We start from the raw sequence: 23,083 nt of genomic DNA on the forward strand, positions 1-23,083 counted from the left end.
TGTTTGGTGAGAAGTGTCGCCAGTTGTTTCCTGAATAATTGATGTGTGGTATGATTATACCTGCATTGGGCTTGTTGGGCTCGTAACCTACTTTCTCTTTCCTGTAAAGAGCACTAGACTTACTGTTATAACTCTCTTTTACCAGTAAACTTCATGAGATCAAACCAATACTGATAGAGATACAAAATTACTTACCGTATGCCAAGTAAAAATGGTTACTTCTACCGCACATGCAAATATAGACCAGCTGTATTGGTCATTCTGTCACACATGATCAACACTTTTTTATGGCTCTTTTTTTTCATGGAAGATTATGCCTGTCCTTTTTCTAAATGTATTATCAAATAGTTTTGTTTAGGTCATAATTAAACTGTAACCACCAGTTAGCACCAGAACAGGTAACAGGTTGGTAATTGCCTTGTCCTCACTGGTTTCTGATTAGGACTACTTGCATGCACTTTATGTATATTTTGAGTTTGAACATTTCTTAATCCATGTTCTAAACCGTTTTGTTTAAGTTGGTAATGTGCCAAAGAATGCCAAGAGAAGAGTTGAAGAATGTTGCAGAACTCAGTAGACTTTAAGAAGACTGTAATTGCACTGGGGAGGGTGCAGAGGAGATTCACCAGGATGTTGCCTGGATTGGACTTAAGCTTACCCTATCGTAGGGTAAGCTTGCTTTTCCCTGGACCAAAGGGGGCTGAAGGATGAACTGATAGAAGTATATAACATTATGAGAAGTATAGTTAAAGGTACATAGTCAAAATCTTTTTTCCCATGGTGGGGGTATCAAAAGCAAGAGGGCATAGATTTAAACTGAGTGGTAGGAGCTTTACAAGCAATCAGAAGGATTTTTTTTAAGTACAGAGAGTAGTGGATATCTGGAGTGCACTGCCAGAGGAGGTGGTGGAATCAGATACACTTGCTATGTTTGAGAGGGATTTGGACAGACACATAAATAGGCAAGACATAGAAGGATATGGTTCTAATGCAGGCAAATGGGATTAGTGTAGGTGGGCAAAAAGGACATCATGGATGTGGTGAGCCATAGGACCTGTTTCTGTGCTATACAATTCTGACTCTATGGCTGTTGAAGGTTATTTATATTTTTTTTAAAGTTGGCATCTGAAATACAAATTTTCGCGTGGCTGAGTAGAGTGTGCTCTAAAGCTAGGTTAAGGTGGTACTTTGGGAACTGTGAAATAAATGACTTTGGGTTACTGTGCACCTAAACTTTTATACGTAGCTTTCAGGTGCTTGATGATGATCTTGGGTAAGCACCACCTCCCATTTCTCTTTTTCTTGCCCATTTCTTGATTCCAAATTCACAAAATTGGAGGTTTTTTTTGTTTTAAAACTCATTTGTTCCACATCTAGTTGAATAGGTTGTTGCAGGATGTGGTTTTGCATCTGTGATTCTCCACACAATGAGTATATCATCTCAGCCTTGCTATTGAGGGTAGCTGCTGAGCAGAGGCCAGGTGCTCCCACACAGGAACTTAGGACAGTTAGTCACTGAGACACACATTTATGCTTTTCCAGTCATGAAGTGGTATTTGAATAATCTCGGCAGCAAACTATTTCTGCATTTTTAATATTATTGTGAGACAATACTAATCCAGGTAGTGCAAGCCCACATGACAATGGTATTAGTACAGAGTTGATGAAAATCATCACTTTAACCTGCATAAGCAAGCAGATGTTTGCATTAAGCTTGTCAGTTAATTGTCACTAAAATGCATGATTATATCAATGGCTGTTTTGGTACTTTAATTGCACACCGTGTCTGCAAAATAACACTTTAAAAATCATACATACTGCCCCCAATTTGTGATTTAAGCTAAACAGTTTAATATTAATTACATTTGTCAGACTTGCAAAGTCAAAAGTAGAGTTTGAAGGAGCAGACCATCTATGTATGGTGATCTCTGACCCACTGTATGGTTATGCTAAACTCCTGAGAAACACAGTGATGGCAGCCTGGACCCTGTGGTTTGGGCAGAGCCCAAGCTGTGACTCCGTGCTTTAGGGAAATACATTTTAGTGGTTCCAGTGGCTGGCTAGTGACACAGTGGTTTTACTGGTAGTTTTGGTATTCCTGTTTTGTACTGGAGAAGTAAAGAAGAAAAGTGATTGTAATCACAGGGCTATTTTTGAACAATTTTTTTTTAAGATTAAAGGCCCTCATTTATGATGGATTTTGTTTTGTTCATTGTGGATTCTTTTTGGAGTGGTCTGCATAATTTTGGTTGCATCAATAGCCCAACATTTGACGTATTAATATGTCAATTTCTGCTTTTATTAGCCCTTGGATAATGCCTTAACTTTTCACCATTGCATATTGCATTTACTGATATTGTTAAGTGTTTGGCAGCTCGAGAATAAAAATGGAATATTATTCATTTACTAAAATGATAAACTTTATCCAGTTATTCCAAGGCACCTGTCTTTTAATGCAGATTCTCAGACACATATAAAGTGAATTGTCACACTTGTTAAAGTAGTAGGTGGTACTATTATACAAACTGGTTAACGATTCTTTCTGCATTATAACCAAGAGTCCTGGATAAATATTTTTGAACTTAAATGCTGCTTTGTGCCAAAATGCCAATCAATAATGATAACAATGTGGAAAATGCATCCTTGCTATGCCCATGCAATTTTTAGTAAAAGAAAAGTAGATTGAGGGCATGCTTTTTTTTAAGTCTGGCATTTGAGCACTTTCACATCTTTTGATATTTTCAATTTATTTTTGTAGATGTCCACAAGCATTCAATGTTTCACCAAACCTGTAGAAACATTGGAAAGATCTCTTGAGATTAGTCGACACAAGGGAAGAAAGAGAGTGCAGAAAAGACCAAACTATAAAAATGTGGGTGAAGAGGACGAAGAGGAGAAGGGGATAGAAGAGAAGGAAGATGACACTGAAAAGCTCAAAGGTACAGACTCTAGTGCAAAAGGCATCAAGACAAGTGGGGAGACTGAAGGTGAGTGTTGCATGAACAAGAAGACTGGTGGTTCCCCTCACTTTCCTACAATCCAGTGATTATTCAATATATTTGCTTAAGTGCATAGACATTTTTAAAGCCAAATTACTTTGAGAATTTATAGTTTAATGTTGTTAATGTCCTGTTGCAACTCTACGTTTCAAGGAGTCACCGGTACAGATGGAGGACTACACCAGTTCAATGTCTTATTGAACTGATGCAAAATAAACTAAAGGAAACTTCATAGTTGTGAAATTCTTCAGACCCTCTGCGATTGTTGCAGCTCAAGAGCAACACTAAGAATTGTTATTGGTGTATTTATTTTTGAGGTAGACATGTACCCTGAGAACCTAAAGAAGGGAAAAAAAATTGAGAAGATTAGAGAGTGTTCTTTAAAGTTACTGATGCCTAATTGCCAAAAGATTAGTTTGTCTTGGTCAAAATGTTAGAGGTTGGTAGCATGGATGAACAGGAACAATACTATTTCCTTAAAGTTAAGCTCTCCCTTATTTTTACATGAAAATAATTTATTATATCCCACTACAAACATTTTTTTCTGCAGCACTGAAAAGTTGGTTTTTTTTTTAAGCATATTATTAAATATCTATTTGATCTGTTTGGCTGGTGTGCTGGGGCAGTTTTGGCTTTGCAGTTCCTTTTTCATATATCTGTGTAAAGTTGATTTGTGCTGTTTCTCTTTTGCTGTTTCTGTACCAGTGAAGAGTATTTTCTGATATTAAGTTATAGTCATACAGCACGGAAATGGGCCCTATGCCCCATCTGGCTCATGCCAACCAAGATTCCCATCTAGTTGCCCGTGTTTGACCCAAATCCCTCTAAATGTTTCCTATCCATGTACCTGTCAAAGTATCTCTTCAAATGTTGTTAATGTACCTACCTCAACCACTTCCTCTGGCAACTCATTCCATATACTGACCACCCTCTGGGTGGAAAAAGTTGCCCTCAGGTTCCTATTAAATCCCTCCCCTTTCACCCTAAACCTCTGCCCTCTAATTCTTGATTTCCGACCCTGGGCAAAAGACTGTGTAATGACCCTATCTATATCCCTCATGATTTTATACACCTCTATAAGATCACCATTCATTCTCTTGCGCTCTAATAAAAAAAGTCCCAACCTACTTAACTTCCCTCCATAACTCAGTCCCTTGAGTCCCAGCAACATTCTCGTGAATTTCCTCTGCACTCTTTCCAGCTTAATGGCATCTTTCCTCGAGCAGGGTGACCAAAACTGAACACACTATTCAAGCCTCACCAACATCTCGTACAACTGCAACATAACATCCCAACTTTCTATTTAATACCCTGACTGATGAATGCCAGCATGCCAAAAGCCACCTTCACCACCCTGTCTACTTGTGATGCCATTTTTAGGGAACCATGTACTTGCGCTCCTATAAGTCCCTCTTTTACAAGACTTCCCTGGGCTCTACATTTCACTGTGAATACCCTACCCTGATTTGTCTGCCTTGCAACACCTCGTACTTGTTCAAATTATACTCCATTTGCCATTCCTTGGCCCATTACCAGCTGATAAAGGTCCCTGTGTAAATCCTGATAACCACTTCACTATCAATGACACCACTATTTTAGTGTTATCTGCAAAATTACTAATCATGCCTTATACATTGTCATCCAAGTTGTTGATATAGATGACAAATAGCAATGGGGCTTGCAATGACCCCTTGTATCTAATTGCAGTCTACATTTGATTTTGTTTGCAACAGATTTTACTGTGTCTTTTTTGTGCTTGTATCTATTTGTTTTGATTTTAAGCTATGTTGCATTTTCATTGCTATAATTTCTGGATATTTAGGACAGTGAGGGAGATTCAGTCTAGATTTGTATGGTGGGTTGTGGGGAGGGGTTGGAAGTGGGGCAAAAGTTGAAGCAATTTCATCTTCAGCCTCTACCATTAAATTTATTTCTGCTTTCAGCATCCATTATCAACAATCAGTGGGGTATAAATGTTCTTAGATCTTAATTCTTTTTTCCTTGATTTATCGATTCAACTGGTTCAAGATGGTCAAATGAATCTGAAGGTACTGTTGATTAATCTGCAATTATTTATTAGGTACACTAAGTTTATTAGGAGCACTAAGTTTTAATGTGAAATCAGCAGAGCACCTGATAAGTGGCAATTAGTTTTTGAAAGGAACATTTTCTTTTGCATCCATTTTCGTTTATTAATTTACATATTGTTTATTTATTATTTTAAAAGAATTTAGTTAAGGATAACAAATTAGATAACTGATGAGCTTTTATCATTTAAGAGACCTAATCTGCTGTTACTTACTATTCCCAGTTGTGCAATTTCAGAATTAGGTTTATTTTCATTGACTTGTATGTCATGAAATTTGTTTTGTGGCAGCAGTACAGTGCAAAGACATAAAATTATTATAAGTTATAAAATAAATAGTGCAAAGCAAAAGGAATAACAAAGTAGTGTTCATGGACTGTTCAGAAATCTGATGGCAGAAGGGAAGAAGCTGTTCCTAAATTGTTAAGTATAGGTCTTTAGGCTTCTGGACTCTGTCCTGTGCCTAAGTACAAGGAGTTAAGAGCATTGAAAGCATATTTTACTCAATGCTTTCTACCTATGGAATGGTAATACTCTATGAAACCGTGGAAATGAGACTGGTAACTTACCACATTAATGATTGGTAGTTGTAACCCTCCGTTCAGCCTTCATTGATATATTTCAAGAAGCTTTTGCTGTGAAGTGCATGCTATGAAACAAACAAGTAACACTAATGTAAAATGGTACCAACTTCCTCCTTACATTTAAGTATAAACAGTCACTTGATTTAATTTGGGATATTTCGTGCAACATGTTGAAGGTGGTTAGACTTGCAAATTAAAGAATCTAGTGTTGATTAAAATCCTTTTCAGTTTGAAGTTTGTGTTAATGTCCAAGATTTTAGCTGCTCTGCATTTCTGAAAATTGTAGCAGCAAAGATTTTCTGTGAACTTTAATTAAGAATTTAAAATTTTCTATCTTCATGATGTAATGCTGAATCTGAAATCAGGTTATTTTCTATAACCAAGTGCTTCCACATGTATGATTGAGGAATCGTAGAAAGGAGTCAAACATTGAATTACTTGTAGATTGATGGAAGTGTTGACAATGAATTCTACATGGGTGGTTGGTAAAGTATCTATGGAAGTATGTAAATCCCTTTGTTAGTTTTGCTTTTTGGATAGCTGGGATATTGAGTGGCTTCCAGGTGAAGAAAACACAGTACCTTTCCAGAGATTCCCATTAACTGTTTTTCATTTTGTTATGAGTATTTGTATTATGGATATTCCAGTAAATTGTTGTAGATTTAGTGAATGTTCCCACAGCACACTACACTTGTCTGTTAATAATGTTTGATCTCCAATGGTGCACTCACTGGTGATGTTTGTTAGTTTTTCTTTTAAAACTTTAATTCAATATTCAAAAATTTATAATATGTATTACATGAAAGCACAGGCTTTGACAAATTGAGTATTAGCTGGCATAAATGGCAACTTTATTTTGTGCTTCTGCCATTTTAAATTAAACTTGTAACTTGATACAGAGTTTCATTTTCATTGTGAAATATGAAGCCAGTTGATCTCTGACATTGCTTATACTGTCAGTGGATATGTCATCTTACACAAGCATATTCTTGTGCCGTGTACCACTCAATGTATTAAGTCAGTAGTTTACTGCTGACAGTAGATCAATTTCTACAATGTATCGTGGTTTTTAGAGGGATTAATTGGCATTTAAGGAAGTAAATTCCATGACTGCTGATGTTACTATGAAGTCAAAGTTGATGATTTTGATTATTATTATATCCATAAACTACATGTGGTTTCAAACAGGTTGCAGAGAGTTGATTCTGAGTGGTAGGAATTAGCTTTTAGAGTGCGTGGGGTTGATAGTACAGGCTGCATGGGGCACAGTATGGTAAAGAGCCTGAAATAATAGCGTGGGCAGGGTCAAACTAAGTGGTAAAGGTATGTATGGAGTTTACATAAGGTTTCCCCATAATTATACAAGGTATTGCTGCGTATTCAGGGCTGCATATTTGTCAGGCAATTTGACAACAACAGCTTCAGCTGATGGATCAGCAGAGTTGATGGACTGCAGTGTGTGGTTGCCTTCCATGGACCTCTTCAGCAAAGTAGTTGCCTAACCTGGGTTTGGAATTTCCAGTGTAGAAGGGATGGAAGCTTGTAAAATGAATACAGTGTAGTAGATTAGAGGAAGTGTGTAAACAGTTCACACATTGTTTGCAACCCTGGATAGTACAGCTGGAGGTGGTAGATGGTGGGTTCTGTGACTGCTTGGGAATCTGAGGGGAACAGGTCTCATGGTCAAGGCAAAAGCAAGAAATAGCATTAAGCAGGGAGAAGGAAGAGATCAGGGCATAGACCTCTATGTACTTAATGTTTCAGCTCAGTGACCTTCTGTCAGAACTAGGAAACATCAGAAAATGGTCTTGTTTTAAGATGCAGAGAATAGGAGGAGTAGGGAAGGACAAAGGAAATGTTTGTTACAGGGTGGAGACCAAGAGAAAATGGATGACAGAAAGGTGCTGGCTAAGAGACAGTGCAGCAAGCATCTATTAATAGATCTGGTCTGTCTGGAGGAGGTGTAAATACAAGGAGAAAGGAGCAAAAAAAAACACACAATTGTGAGATACAGAAGACATCATTTGCTGGAAATCTGAAATAAAGAAGAATGCTGGAGAAGTCCAGCAGGATGGGCAACATCTTTGGAAAGAAAAATTGAATTGCATCAGAACTAGCCAAGAATTACAGAAGAAAAAAAACTACAAATGCTGGCAATTGGAAACAAAATCTGAAAAAGCTGGCAGCACACAGCCTGTCAGGCAGCTTCTGTGGAGAGAAATGGATCTAATGTCCCTGATCAATGAGCACCACTGTGAAGGGTGGTCAGCTGCCAATGCCAACACTGCTGTTTCACCACAAACCCAGTGTAACCAGCCAAGCACATCCACTCCACTATCCCAGTATTTCCTGCACTTAAACTGACAGTTCTGACAGAAATTTGGCAATTATAGTTATCTGAAATTTTGGCATTCAGTGTTGAATTGTGAGTGCTGTAGCATATCTTTCTCAAGCTTCTGTTAGCTTTCATTGAACAGTGTAAGAGGCTAAAGGTAGGGAGATCAGAATGTCAGTGGAATAGAGAATGAAAATGACAGGTAACTGGAAGCTTGGGGTGATCCTTGTGGAATGCCCTCTCAGGTGATCCAGTGCACAGGATCAAACTCTTAAGAACACATTCAAAAAAAAGTTAGTAATCTGAGGAAGAAAAAAGTCAGCGGCAGTCTAGTAATTGACCACTTGATGTTCAGTGGCAGAGACTTGGTCAAGTAGAATTAGGAAAAATCATTGGATAATTCTGAGAAGCTTGCCTTCAGCAAGGTCAAGTTCTTTTGTCCTTTAATACCAGTGGTTTAATTGTTAATAGAGTTGATTTTGTTAAGGATGAACCTTTTATTTAAAAAGAATTGTATTGCAAAGTTGGAGTTGCTTCACTTTGTCCAAAACCTTGTGTTTGAAAAATTCTTAAAGCTGAGCACCCTACAAGAATTTATACATAGCAGTCTTGAAATGCCTTTTGCACATGATTATTTAATAAACTATTGACAAAAGAAAATCTGACTAATTACAACTCTGTCATATAACAATGCAGTTAAAGAGCTTCCTGAAAACTCTTAGTGGTAGGGAATTACTTTAATCTGGTTGGCCTCCAAGTGTTTCAAACTTTTCTTCATTTAACAGTGTTATTAATTTTCACTGTGTATTTACTATTTTAATTGTACTTTTTATAATACTTTGAGATAACACATTGGGACCAAATAAATTTTGGTTTGTTTGTAACTTAAATTTGTTTTGGCACAAAGTAATTGGTATCAGTTTTAAATGTAAAGTTTTGTTTCCCTTGTTTGAAGAAATTGAAATGGTTATTATGGAGCGATGCAAGATATCTGGCCCCCAGGTTTCGGGCTTGACTGAACAAAATACCACAGATGAGGAGAAGACTGCAGCTGCTGCAAGGACTAACAATCCAAAAATAAGGTAAGATTAATTTTGTATTTGTGAAATTTATTATTTTTTTTCCACAAGGGTGAGAGAAGCTTTTTAAAAACAGCAAGGAGTAGAGCCAAAGGAGAAATGTATGTTATCTGAGAGGCCCAATCCTGCCATACTCATGTCTGCCATTTTGGATACTTTAAAATAAATATTTAAAATTTTAAACTGTCAGGTAATGTTGCTTCTTAACCAAGTACTCAGTGAAGAAATAAAGCAAATTCGTGTTTGTCAGAAATGGTAATAAACAAAGTAGTTTGTTTTTATTGACATTTGATGTGCTGTTAGATCTCAATTTTTGTTAATATAAATTTCTAGTGCAGAGTTGTGTAGTGCATAGTAAAATGGTTAACAGCAGTGTGATTTTAGTAATTATATATAGGTGTTAAACTATTGGGATATTGCTGAAGATGTGGCATATAAATTTTTGAAATATTTATTCTACATGAATATGCAATGGATCAGATCTAAATTGTTTGCTGTATTTTCTCTGAAATTCCCAATGCATATTCATTCTTTTTACCAGCTAAGAGATCATAACAATGTTATTTTAAGGGGAGCGTGGTGGTGCATCAGTTAATGCTGCTATGTCACGGGTCCAGGGACCTGGCTTCAGTCCTGATCTCTGGTGCATTCTCCCCATGACTGTATGGGTTTCTGCCGGGTATTTCAGTTTCCTCCCAAATCCCATCGGTGAGCTGAAAGGTTAATTAGCTACTGTAGCCATCCCCTTATAGGAAGGTGGCAAATAGAATCCAAAAGGGGAGTAGATGGGCATCTGGAAAGAATAAATTGCAGGGAAATAAAGAAAGGGGGAAAAAGAACTGATGGAGTTACTCTGCAAGAAGCCAACTTGGACTTGATTGTGCAAATTAAATGTTGTGTTGTAATAAGTAAAGGATTCTGCATATTACCAATAAGTGATATTTGTTATTAGGAAGCTGTTGCAGTAAAAAAAATCATGAAGTTAAATAACAAAGCAATTTTTGAGAAAGTAAAGTGCAAATTAAATGTAGTACAGGAACTTAAAAGGCGAGGAAGGTCTAAAGGAAAATAGCTCTATCAAATTTCTGTCAAGAAAAATGATAAATATTTATCCAAATGCTGGTATGCTCTTCAAACTTCAGGTTTTGGTATACTATAGATAATTCATGTTCCCAGATACTGCCTTTGTACCCTCATCCATATTTTGTATGTTCTCAACTTCACAGACCCTTCCTAGATATGGTGTATAATGCACTGGAGTGCTTTGAGGAGGATTATTATGCACTGTTTGTGCTATGCCTTCTTTTTGCAATATCTCACAACAAAGGTTAGTTTTTGTCAATGTTTGGTCTTGAAAATTTGCTATTAAGAAAACTGGTGTTGGAGAATTCAGTGCCAGTTTATTTTACTTCTATTTGATACTAATGATGGTACTGCATACATGTTTGCTCATTCAACCATGGCATGTTCACTTTAAGTATTTTCTGATCCAAATCATTGCTTTCTCCATAACTATTTCTAAAAATAACTTATTTCCCACTTTTAAGAGAAAAAGAGAGTTATCTCTAAGTAGAGGACGGCTTCTTGCATGGGTCGGAACTACGATGGAATCATTTTCCAAACTGGGCAGAAGATGTATGTTTTTCTGCATTTTAAAACACTCTGTAGTTAAATGATTATCATTGTTCATGTGTGGAGTTAAATTCAGCTCTATAGTGCTCGTTTCATAGGCATGAATCCTTAGGTTCTCAATGTGTTTGACATGAAACTTCCAACCAAACATTTGGCACTCACCATATGGGTGAAGGTTAGCAAGTTATATGATGAATCAAAGGATTTAGTAATTTAATATTATTTAGGTATAGACCCAGACCTGTTGGAAAAGATCCAAATTCCTCCAGAGAACGCCAAGGAGAAGAGCTCATATAGCCATGTACTGGCAGAAAGACTCATTAAGATAATGAACCAAGCAACACGTCCTGGTGAGTAAATTTCCTCACGTAATTATTTTGTATTGGTTTCTACCTTCAATAGAATGGCAAGCTAACTGGAGTAAATTATTGCTGCCTTAGTGGTCTAGTCCTCAGCAATTTGAAGGAAGCTGAAATTTAATCAAGGTTTTTTTTTAAAAAATTGATTGAGCTTGCAGAAATCTTAGCATTGTGCTTAAAAAAAATCTGTTCTGCCACTGTCCAGAATGTTGGTGATGAAAGTGTGATTGTGATAGTTCACATCTGTTCCATTTTCAGTAGTGCTAGTCATGACTCATTTGTACTAATATCATCTCTGTTTCTGAAGGTCCTGTCTCTCTCCAGAGCTTTGAGAACAAAATTCTAGGTTGACAGTTAGTGACAAACTGAGCAAGTGCCACAGTCTTGGAGGTGCCATGTTTTAGATGAGATGTTAACCTGAGATCCTATCTATTCTTGAAGCTCACTGTAATCAGCATCACTAAGAGTGATTTGTCTGGTCACTGCTGATTGTAGGAGCAAGCAGTGTGAAAACTGTGTGTCCATGTTTCCTAAATAAAGTGGTGATTATACATCAAAAAGTGTTTAATTGGCTGTAAAGCACTTTAGATCATGAATAAAAATGCTAGTCTTTATGTTTAAAGTAGGAAAGCATAGTTTTGCATTAGTACACTAATAAAAACAAAAATATATAAACGAGTAAAGTTTTGGAAGAGTATATCAAAAAAACATGATTGATTTGAGGATGTTTTGCTCACACAAAGGACCTAAAAATGTGTTAGGCCACAAATAATTTTCAGAAAGGTTTTCCTGACATAGAACGTAATGGAGCAAGGTCTATGCCAGTAACAATAAATGCGCATCCTATTGGAAGCAACCAAGCAAGCCATTAAGTCTATATGTTTTGTGAGGTTGATTTGGAACAGCATTCGTGTATTATAGCTTTACATTGCACTTCATTTTTTTAAATCTGGATTTTGTGGCCATCAACATAAAAGATATTAGTGCTGGGAAAGAAAATACTTTATCATTTCCCAAATTCAACATCAAGAATTCTGGGTCAGGAATAACACAATTGAAGGATGAATGCAAATGTTTCTGCTTTGCTTAACCTGCAATCTTAGACAAACATTCCCTGTCTTCCTCCTTATTCTGTTATGCCTCTGAATGTGGTTGTCAATTTTGTGCCAAGAAGATTGAACTTGGTTTATGGAGCAACAAACAATCTGCTGGAGGAATCAGCGTGTCATGCTGCCTCTGTGGGGTGGGGGCCGGGTGGGTGAATTGTTGACATTTGGGGTTAAGACCCTGCATCAGGATTGATAGCCAGTACAAGGTGTAGAGTTGGAGTGATGACACAGAAGCCAGAGGTGATTGGTAGGCTGAGGGAGGGTTGGGTGGAGTTGGATGATGAACAGATTGTGCTGTGACAGTTTACTCTGTACTGTTATTGTTTTTACCTGTACTACATCAATGCACTCTGTACTAACTCAATGTAACTGCACCGTGTAACGAATTGACCTGTATGATCGGTTTGTAAGACAAGCTTTTCACTGTACCTTGGTACAAGTGACAATGATAAACCAATACCAGGTAGGGAAAGGGGGAGGAGAAGAGTTGGTAAACTGAGGCAGGTGGATGATAGACAGAGGCAGACAAAAAAAAAGAGGAAGATTGTTTAGTAGCTCTTTTTTTTAACTGGCACAGATATGATGGGTCAAATGGCAGCCTCCTCCATCTATGCAAATTTTCTAATATTCTATATGTTCACTATAAATAGTTGGATTCTTATCAGTACAGTAACAAGAGCGAAAGGTGTACGTAGGATTTAGTGCCAGTTTCTGCTTTTGCATTCCTTCCATGGTGTTGCACCTGTCTGTCTTGATGTGTTCCATTAATTATATCATTGTCCTCTAAGTATTGGTATTTCAAAACACCAATTTCCATATTATCCATCTTGCATGAAGGAATACTGTTCACTTTTCCGAGTGAATGCAGCAGGAAAAACCCAAGAACTTCAACAACGTTCAGCAAAAGCAGCCCATTTGATTGGTATCTCATCAGCCATTCAAAACGTTCATTCCCTCCACCTTCAGTAAATAGTGAATGCAGTTATTCACCTTATCTATGTGCTAATTGCTGATCCTTTACTCTGTGGCTTTGCTGCCAAGTTCCTTGTTCTGTACCCTGAAGAGAGACCTTGTAAATCTGTTTTCATTTGTTCATGTTTCTGGTCAGATGCATCCAAATCCACAGAAATATAGATAAAATCACTTAATTTTTAAGGAATCAGTTCTGTATTGCATATGTTGGCAGCAACTTATTTTGATTAAAACAGTTTTCATAATATTTGCCTGAAGTAGTCTTTATAACAAAGCTTTTGAGCTCTTGTTGAATGAAATCACTCTAAAAATACCCATGTAACATAAAAGAGACCTGCATTTCTATATCACCTTCCACACACTTTGCAGAGTACTTCCAGTTAATTATATTTGGAATGTAGTACTGCTATAACAGAAAATGCAGCTGCCAGTTTTCACACATTAAGAGCAGTGAGTGGTCATCAGTATTAGAATTGTTGATTGAGGTATATTGGCCAAAATACTGTGAATACTCAGATATTCGTTAAAACAATGCCATAGATCATTTGTGTTCAGCTGCAATAGTACGAGGCCTTAAATTTTAAATTGAAAGATGCCTTCTCTAAGTCCTTTCTCAGTGCTGCATTAGAGGATCAGCCTGTGCTTTTATGTTCTGGAGTAATTTGTACCAGGATTATTCTGACTCAGCGGTGAGCATACTCCCATAATATGAGTGCTGACATAATGAACTGATCGCTGAGCATTTGCTGATCAAAGGTGTGTATAAGAATACGCTGCATTTAATTTAATTTGATACTTTATTGAATGTAGAAACCTGGTTGTTGCTTGAATATATGTTGCTAATGCTGTACATATTACTTTTCACAGATGCAAAAATTCGCTTGGCTACATTGGAGCTTGCTTGCCTCTTACTAAAACAACTTGTGCTATCAGACGGCATCTGTATCATTAAAGATGTGCATCTTGCCTGTCATGAGGTAAAATTTTTGAATTTTTAAAAATTTATTGTGGAGTCTGTAAAAGGATATTTGTTACAGTATCAGAGTCTGGTATCTTTGTATGTAGAGTTCTTTTGTTTTAAAAAAGATAAAAGTAAAGTCATTGAATTGTAGAGAGAGCTTGATTTAGAAAAATCAGCTTTTATGGAAATAGTTGGCATCTATAATCTAACTTAAAAATAAAGAGATAACATTTTATTTTTGATCAGATAGTACATTGAAAATTTGGTAGGGAATGGTATTGACGAAAATCCAGAACAGAACAATTTGTTGTCATTTAAGAAAGAAGAATGCTGAAAATAAAAATTAATCAGTCCTGCACCCCTTAACTATATTTCCATGTAGCCTTACAACCTGTTCTCTCTTACATGCCTATCAGCTCCCCATTGATTCTTTTTGCCACACTATGCGGTAATTAATTGCAGATAATTAATCTACCAGAGCTGCTTTGGGATGTGGGAGGAAACCAAATCATCTAGTAGAAATGCACGTGCAATCTCCACACAGACAGCACCTGAAGCTGGGATCAAACCTGAGACTCTGAAGCTGTGAGACAGTAGTGCTAACTGCTGTGCTGCCTGACACTTGTCAGAATAGACTTGTGCTGCAATTTACCAATGCATTAAATAGAATAATTGAAAGTAGATGACCTTGCCCATTCCATTTTTGAAGAGGGATCATTCAGCAAATCTTTCACCTATCCTTGTAAGATACCACCAAGGTTCTCCTGCTTTCTAGGCGCCTGTGGACAGAAGCCATGTCTGTATTCTGGAATACTGGTTATGCTTCTTTCAAATAAAAACGTATCCATCTTAAAAGAAGAAATTCTCAACAATTCTTTGGCCTTTTGGTATTGTTCTTCTGGACTTTACTATTCTCTCAATGTTCAACATAATGCAACATGATTGCCTTGTGTGGCATTGTCTTGAATAAGGTGTAAGCAGCAAGGATCAGATAGGGCTCATGAGAAATATAGAGTAGCAAGGAAGGAACAAGAAGGGGCTGAGGAGAGCAAGAAGGGGACATGAAAAGGCTTTGGCGAGTAGGGTTAAGGAGAATACCAAGGCTTTTCTCTCGTACATGAAAAGCAGAAGGATGATGAGAGTAAAGGTAGGTCCGATTAGAGACAAAGGTGGGAAGATGTGCTTGGAAGCTGTGGAAATGGGTGAGGTTCTCAATGAATACTTCTCTTCAGTATTCACCAAGGAGAGGGGTCTTGATGACGCTGAGGACAGTGTTGGTAAGGTTAATGTTCTAGAGCATGTAGATATCAAGAGAGGATGTGTTGGAGCTGTTAGAAAATGTTAGGACAGATAAGTCCCCGGATCCTGACGGAATATTCCCCAGGCTGCTGCGCGAGGCAAGGGAGGAGATTGCTGAACCGTTGGCTAGGACCTTTGAGTCCTCGTTGTCCACGGAAATGGTACCGGAGGATTGGAGGTTGGCAAATGTTGTCCCCTTATTCAAAAAAAGGTAGTAGGGATAGTCCAGGGAATTACAGACCAGTGAGCCTTGTGTCTGTGGCGGGCAAGCTGTTGGAAAGGATTCTAAAAGATAGGATCTATGAGCATTTAGAGAATCATGGACTGATTAGAGACAGCCAGCATGGCTTTGTGAAGGGAAGATCTTGCCTCACAAGCCTGATAATGTTCTTTGAGGAGGTGACCAGGAAGATTGAGGGTAGTGCAGTAGATATGGTCTACATGGATTTTAGTAAGGCATTTGACAAGGTTCCACATGGTAGGCTTCTTCAGAAGGTCAGAGGGCAAGGGATCCAGGGAGGCTTGGCTGTGTGGATTCAGAATTGGCTTGCCCATAGAAAGCAGGGGGTTGTGGTGGAGGGAGTGCATTCAGATTGGAGGGCTGTGACTAGCGGTGTCCCACAAGGATCGGTTCTGGGACCTTTACTTTTCGTGATATTTATTAATGACTTGGATGAGGGGGTAGAAGGGTGGGTTAGCAAGTTTGCAGACGACACAAAGGTCGGTGGTGTTGTGGATAGTGTGGAGGGCTGTCGAAGCTTAGAGGGATATTGATACGATGCAGAGCTGTGCTGAGAAGTGGCAGATGGAGTTCAATCTGGAGAAGTGTGGGGTGGTACACCTTGGAAGGACAAACTGCAAGGCGGAGTACAAGGTTAATGGCAGGATTCTGGGGAGTGTGGAGGAGCAGAGGGATCTGGGGGTTCACATCTACAGATCACTGAAAGTTGCCTCTCAGGTGGATAGGGTAGTTAAGAAAGCTTATGGGATGTTGGTTTTCATAAGTCGTGGGATCGAGTTTAAGAGCCACGAGGTAATGATGCAGCTCTACAAAACTCTGGTTAGACCACACTTGGAGTACTATGTCCAATTCTGGTCGCCTCATTATAGGAAGGATGTGGAAGCATTGGAAAGGGTGCAGAGGAAATTTACCAGGATGCTGCCTGAATTGGAGAGTATGGATTATGAGGAGAGACTAAGGGAGCTAGGGCTTTACCCATTGGAGAGAAGGATGATGAGAGGAGACATGATAGAGGTATACAAAATATTAAGAGGAATAGATAGAGTAGACGGCCAGTGCCTCTTTCCCAGGGCACCAATACAACAGGGCATGGCTTTAAGGTAATGGGTGGGAAGTTCAAGGGAGATATCAGAGGGAGGTTTTTCACCCAGAGAGTGGTTGGTGCATGGAATGTGCTGCCTGGGGTGGTGGTGGAGGCTGATGCGTTGGTCAAGTTCAAGAGATTGTTTGGTAAGCATATGGAGGAATTTAAAATAGGAGGATATGTGGGAGGAAGGGGTTAGTTAGTCTTAGGCGTGGTTTAAAGGTCAGCACAACATTGTGGGCCGAAGGGCCTGTATTGTGCTGTATTGTTCTATGGTTAAGTTTTGTTTATGCTGCCAAAGGTTTCATGTCCAGAGGGGAATAAAGGAGCCAGCATTAGCTTAATGTGAACAGCATTACCTATAATTACATTTTGTGTTCAAGACTGTCCCAGAGACTTGCATGCATAATTTATGCTGATACTTCAGTGTAGTATAGAATGTGGACTGTTCTATCACTCATATTTTGTTTCTTGTATTTGCTTAAACATAGAAGGAGCCCATTCTACTCATTGAGTCTATGCCAGCACTCAGTGCAATTCCAATCCCCACTTATTTCCCTACAACCCTTTCTCTTGCATGCTCACACCACTCTGTTTGGATTCTCCTACCATCTCCCCACGTTAGAGGTAATTTACAGTAGGAGCTAATGAACCTACCAACTAGGATGTCTTTGAATGTGGGAGGAAACTGGAGTACCTGAAGAAAACCCATGCACTCAAGGGAGAACATGCAAAGTCCACACAAACAGCACCAGAGGTGTAGATTGAGCCTGGGTTGCTGAATCTGTGAAACACTTGCACTACCTACTGTGTCGCTGTGCTACCCAATGTCCAGTCATGTTTCCCATCTTTTGGATGAAGTCATAGATTAAGACCCCAACTACCTTTTCAATTGGACATCAAATATTTCATTACTGTGTAAAGAGCAGCAGCAGTGTCCTTGGGGCCAGTTATCCTTTGATCTACACCTATGTACTGGTTGTCTAAGCATTCATCTCTGGTTAATGTGAAATTGTCTGCTATACTTCCCGAATTTAAAATATTGGCCACACAGATGTATTTCATTTGTTGCAAATTGCTTTGGGACATTCCAAGATTGAGAAAGGTCCTAAATTGTTGGAACTTCTTACTTTTACTACAGAAAATATACTCTTGTGAAACAGTTTTGAAATTAATGCATTTCTGCTTATACTGAGAAACTGAAGAGGTTTTTAACCACCAGAAAGCTTTGACTTGTCAATAAATTTATACATTGAAACTTTTTTTCATTGTGCAATCTTGGGGTATGTTAAAACAATGATTAATTCCTTTACTGTAAACTTATGGACTAAAACACTTTGTAAATTATTATTATCCCCCCTATCTTTGTTGGAGAGTCTCAAAAGAAGTTAGATCTTTGCATATTTTAAATTGCTTTTATTTGAACTTCTGTAGTAATGAAGCATGAGCTACAAGAGTTGTTGGAAGCAGATGGACAAAAGAGGTTTTTGTTTTTGTAGGGCGCTGACTACCTAAAATAAAAATATAAAATGCTGGAACTACTCTGAAATGTTAACTCTATTCCTCTCTCTCCATTAATGTTGTCTGACCTACTGAATACTTATAACGTTGATTTTATTTTTAATATTGATTTTTCTGGTTTAGTTCAGATTTCCAGCACATGTAGTTTTGTTTTACTTTTGAACCACTCCTTAAAACCTATAGCTTTGACCTAGCTTTTGCTCTGGTGTCCCAATAACTCTGCTTTAATGTCAAAGCATCTTGAGATATTTTGTGATGTTAAAGGGGCTATTTATATGTAAGTCGCAATTAATTAATGCTCATGTGTACAATTATTTGGAAGACTTTATAGGGTGTCCTGTGACACTAGGAAACTTGAATGAATTGCTGATTATAAATAAAACACAGGTGTCTTGAAAATTGACAAAGTTTGACATGGGATGCTATAAATATTGGAAAGTGATGTCCTGATACTAAATGGACAATCAAAACACTAGTTCTTTATACTCAAAATAAAGTTTTATTGAAGTTTTTTCATCAGAGGAATAAACTTCTAATTTCCCAAAAGAATACACATTTGATGGGAAGGGGAAAGTATTGAATGTATGCATGAAATCAGATCACTTGGGTTTGCAGTTGGTGGCAAGCTGCCTTCGCCTGCTGCTGATCCCCAGACTGGGTTCCCACTTTTTTCTGATATCTGGTCATAACTTGCTAGATGAAGTCAGCTCCACCCTCTGCAGTGAGGTCGTATGCTGTGGTGTTCTGCGTGTAAATTTTGTCATGTGGGATTAGTAGGAGGGGATGACCACAAAACTGGAGAAACTTCTGCCCACAAAACTGAAATTTTCTAATATTTCTAAAACTCTAGTTAGGCCACACTTAAGAGTACTGTGTTCAGTTCTGGTCGCCTCATTATAGGAAGGATGTGGAGGCGTTGGAGAGGGTGCAGAGGAGATTTACCAGGATGCTGCCTGGATTAGAGAGTATTGAATATGAGGAGAGGCTTAAGGTGCTAGGGCTTTATTCACTGGAAAGGAGGAGGATGAGAGGAGACATGATAGAGGTATATAAAATACTGAGAGGAATAGATAGAGTAGACAGTTAGCGCCTCCTTCCCAGGGCACCAATGCTCAAGACGAGAGGGCATGGCTTTAAGGTTATGGGTGGGAGGTTCAGGGGAGATGTCAGGGGGAGGTTTTTCACCCAGAGAGTGGTTGGTGCATGGAATGCACTGCCTGGGGTGGTGGTGGAGGCAGATACATTGAACAGGTTCAAGAGCTTGTTGGATAGGCATATGGAGGAGTGTGGGATGGGGGGATATGTGGGAGGAAGGGGTTAGGTAGTGTGAGGGTGGTTTGATGGACAGCACAACATGGTGGGCCGAAGGGCCTGTTTTGTGCTGTATGGTTCTATGGTTCATGCCCCTGGCTTAACAAGCTGTCAAAGCTGTCACACTGAATGTTACTGAAATTCAGAAATATTCAAAAAAATTCCAAACCAATTAAAAAGTAATGAAACTCTATTTGCTGCAGCTTTACATTTCACATTTAGTCTCCATAAAGTGGGTAGCGGCTGAGTGTTGTGTCAAAAATTCTGGCAAACATGCCTGGAAGTTTGCACAATACTTATCCATAGTTATTTACAACTAAGGAGAAAGCCATTTCAGTTGGGGCAATGTGTTCTAGAGCAGATGAAGCATAAAAGCAAGGTATTAGATGTTTAATCAGGCACAAAGGTGAATAAATCCTTTGGGCCTGATGAGATGTATCCCAGGCTTCTACGGAATGCAAGGGAGGAGATAGCTGCTGCCCTTATGGAGATGTTTAAATTTTTGCTGGCCACAGCTGAAGTGCTGGATGCCTGAAAGATGGTGAATATTATTCAAGAAGGGAAGGAGGGATAAGCCAAGTTACTATACATCCATTAGTCTAAAGTCAGTGGTAAGGAAACAATTTGGCGGGGGGGGGGGGGGGGGGGGTGGAAACTCTTGAGGGGAAGAATTAATTTGTACTTGGAATGGTATAGATTGATCAGAGATAGTCAGCACATTTGTTGATGGGAGATCCAGTCTGAGTAAATTAATTGAGATTTTTGAAGAGGTAACTATATATATTTGAGGGTAATGTGATTGATAGATTCCACAAAGAAATCAGACTGCAGCCACCTTCTGGATGAAAAACAAATTCCTCTGATCCTCTCTAAACTTCTTACTCCTCACAAACCATGCCCTCTGGTCTTAGACAGCTCAGCCCTGGGGAAAGCTTTCTTACTATCTACCCTATCTATGCATCAATATTATATACCTCTATCAGGTCACTCCTCAGCCGCCTCTGTTCCAAGAAAAACAAGCCAGCCCATCCAGTCTCTCTTTGAACAAGACATAACTTGAACAAGATTTCTGACCAGAATTTTGTGAACCCTTTATAGTTTCAGACAGCTGCAACAATTCCAATTTGCATTTTGGCAAGGCAGTGGAACAGCCTGAAGGTTGTAGTTATAGCTGACTAGTATCCTTTCCTTTTCCAATGAACTACCTGGATAATGTGGTAGAGAATACACTTGTTTAACTTGAAAGGGCAGCTGTTGTTTTTCTGTGAGACATTATTGATCTTTCCTTGGAATTAGTTTGCATTTCTTCTAAGACACATGTGCCTTTATATTTGAGTATTACAGACTAATTAATTTTTTTAGACCATACAGTAATCTTTTAATTTGGAATTAAAGCCATGGTGCCAAAAGACTTAAAATCAGGCAAGGTTGCCATTTATTGCCCATCTGAAATTGTCTTGGGAAAATAATGGTAGCCATTATTGAAACTTAAAATTCAATAGAGCTGAGCAGCTTACCAGACCACCAGGGGGCTGTTGATGTCAACCACATTGTGGGATTGGATTAAAATGCAGGTCACATGCATGTAGGACAGGTTTTCTTCTCAGTGAATTGCTTGGATCTTGACACAGTTTTATTGTCATTTTTATCTCCTGATATTTTAAATGGAAATAATAGAATTGTTGCAGTGAATTTTGAAATATCTTCCCTAGGCTTATTTGTCCAGGCATTTGTATTTAATAATTTAGTAATACTGGATATAATTGTTGAAGAATGATGAGGTCCTTTAGTGTAAATTTGGTAGCCTAATATAAGTAATGAAGTAGCAAGATCATAAGTTATAACATGATATAAATTCCCAGAAATTTGAACCTGAGCATTCACTCCTATTTGGGTAAAGGCACTGCACTCTGAAACTTCCAAATGGGTATCTAGCCATTCTTCCAGCATAGTTGAGATCCTTCGTATTGAAAAATCCAAGCCCTATCTTTTACATCCTGGATCATTTAATAATTGTAATATTTCCATGTTACCTTTTTTTAATCTGTTGGTTTTGTTGCATTTAAAGTCTACTTGACACCACTTGTCCCCTTGGTCAGAGACCAGAGCTTGTATCCGAGACCATTCAGCAGTACTTATCAGAGAACCACCTTGACATTTCAAAGATCTTGAGAAATTTTAGTCCCGTTTTTGTTTGAATTTTTTTTTAGCTTAGTTTGGTTTGATACATTGTTTATGATTTTTCTTATTGTTTTGGGTTTTTTTTCCTTTTTTATATTATAATAAATCTTTTTCTTTTATATTATATTCATTCACTAACAGATCATTGGATCTACAGATTTTTTTATACTCTATTGTTCTTTATGATTATCCATGTCATGATTGTTCTCCTGATCTCTTTGTATTACATGTATAAACATTGATATATTAATCTGTATTAATTTGAAAACTAATAAAAAGATTGAAAAAGAAAGACATTTCAAAGATCTTTTTTGAAAAAAAATCTGAGTGACATTCTCCTGACCAACTTTGAGATGGAAATATATTTAGCTATGATTAGCTCCCTTCATCCCATGAAATATTTGGTTTCAGGTGACTTATCCATATACTAGTTTTAAAGAAAAATGGACTGCGCATTCCTTAACTTGTGGATTTGGATCTTTAGTAGAGGAAAATTATCATAGTTGGGCATTCTTAATTAATACTTTTTTTGAGTAGTCTATTCTAAATTGTATTGCAGCCACTTTATTAGCTTAGCTGTGAGTCAATTTTTTTGAAATTCTTAAATTCTTTTGTGTTTTGGGATTAATAAAAAGTGTCATCCATTTATTTCCAGACTTTTTCTTAAACTGATGAAAATAAAGATGACTTTTAACTTTTCAAATTAACTATATGGCTCAAGATTTCAGATCAAACTCATTTGCATAATAAATTAAATTTTATAAACTGGATTTTAATATTTTTGTGCAGGGAAATCTGTAAATCACTGATATTTTAAGGATTAACATTTTTGTCTTCATTTTAAAAATGTCATTATATGTACTGTAATATTTTCAGCAGGATGGCGAATTTTTTTACTTATCATCCATGGTGTCAGAGAGACAATTGTAATCTTGGTTGGAGTTGTGCAAATAATTCCAAAGTAAGCACGCACACTTCCTTGACTGTTATGTAAAGAGTTCTCCTATTTCACCATTCATTTAACACAGTTTGCTGCTGTCACCTTGTGTAGACCCAAATGCCCTTTTTTATGTTGGGAAAAGCCGTTGGGTGCATTAAGATTGATTTTAATTCATAATTAAAAAGTTTCTGTGGTTTTTGAACTGCCTTTTACACTGTTATTTTTTTGGCCAACTAGATAGAATAATAATCTGATAATCCAGCACCCTCACTACTTTGGCATTAGTTTGGTAAATTTTCCGGATCATTGGATGGTATTCCCATTTATACTCCAACACACTTAAGTCAGTTTTTTTTGCACAGTTGTATAACACATTTTCCAGTGAACTAG

General features: G+C 37.8%; 1 protein-coding gene across 3 annotated transcripts in view; it reads left to right on the plus strand.

The window, feature by feature from the left end:
- The window catches only part of clec16a (C-type lectin domain containing 16A), a 180,055-nt gene that overhangs the window by 72,531 nt on the left and 84,441 nt on the right, over positions 1-23,083 (plus strand). For 2 of the 3 annotated variants that reach the window (XM_052021126.1, XM_052021127.1), the window contains 5 exons: positions 2,759-2,987; positions 8,960-9,086; positions 10,310-10,410; positions 10,943-11,065; positions 14,023-14,132. In XM_052021126.1, coding sequence (XP_051877086.1) covers positions 2,759-2,987; positions 8,960-9,086; positions 10,310-10,410; positions 10,943-11,065; positions 14,023-14,132 — 690 coding nt within the window. The remainder of the gene's footprint in view (positions 1-2,758; positions 2,988-8,959; positions 9,087-10,309; positions 10,411-10,942; positions 11,066-14,022; positions 14,133-23,083) is intronic. The other variant, XM_052021128.1, reaches the window with a different exon arrangement.

This window comes from Pristis pectinata, chromosome 8 (genome assembly GCF_009764475.1).
Source record: "Pristis pectinata isolate sPriPec2 chromosome 8, sPriPec2.1.pri, whole genome shotgun sequence".
Classification (NCBI taxonomy): domain Eukaryota; kingdom Metazoa; phylum Chordata; class Chondrichthyes; order Rhinopristiformes; family Pristidae; genus Pristis; species Pristis pectinata.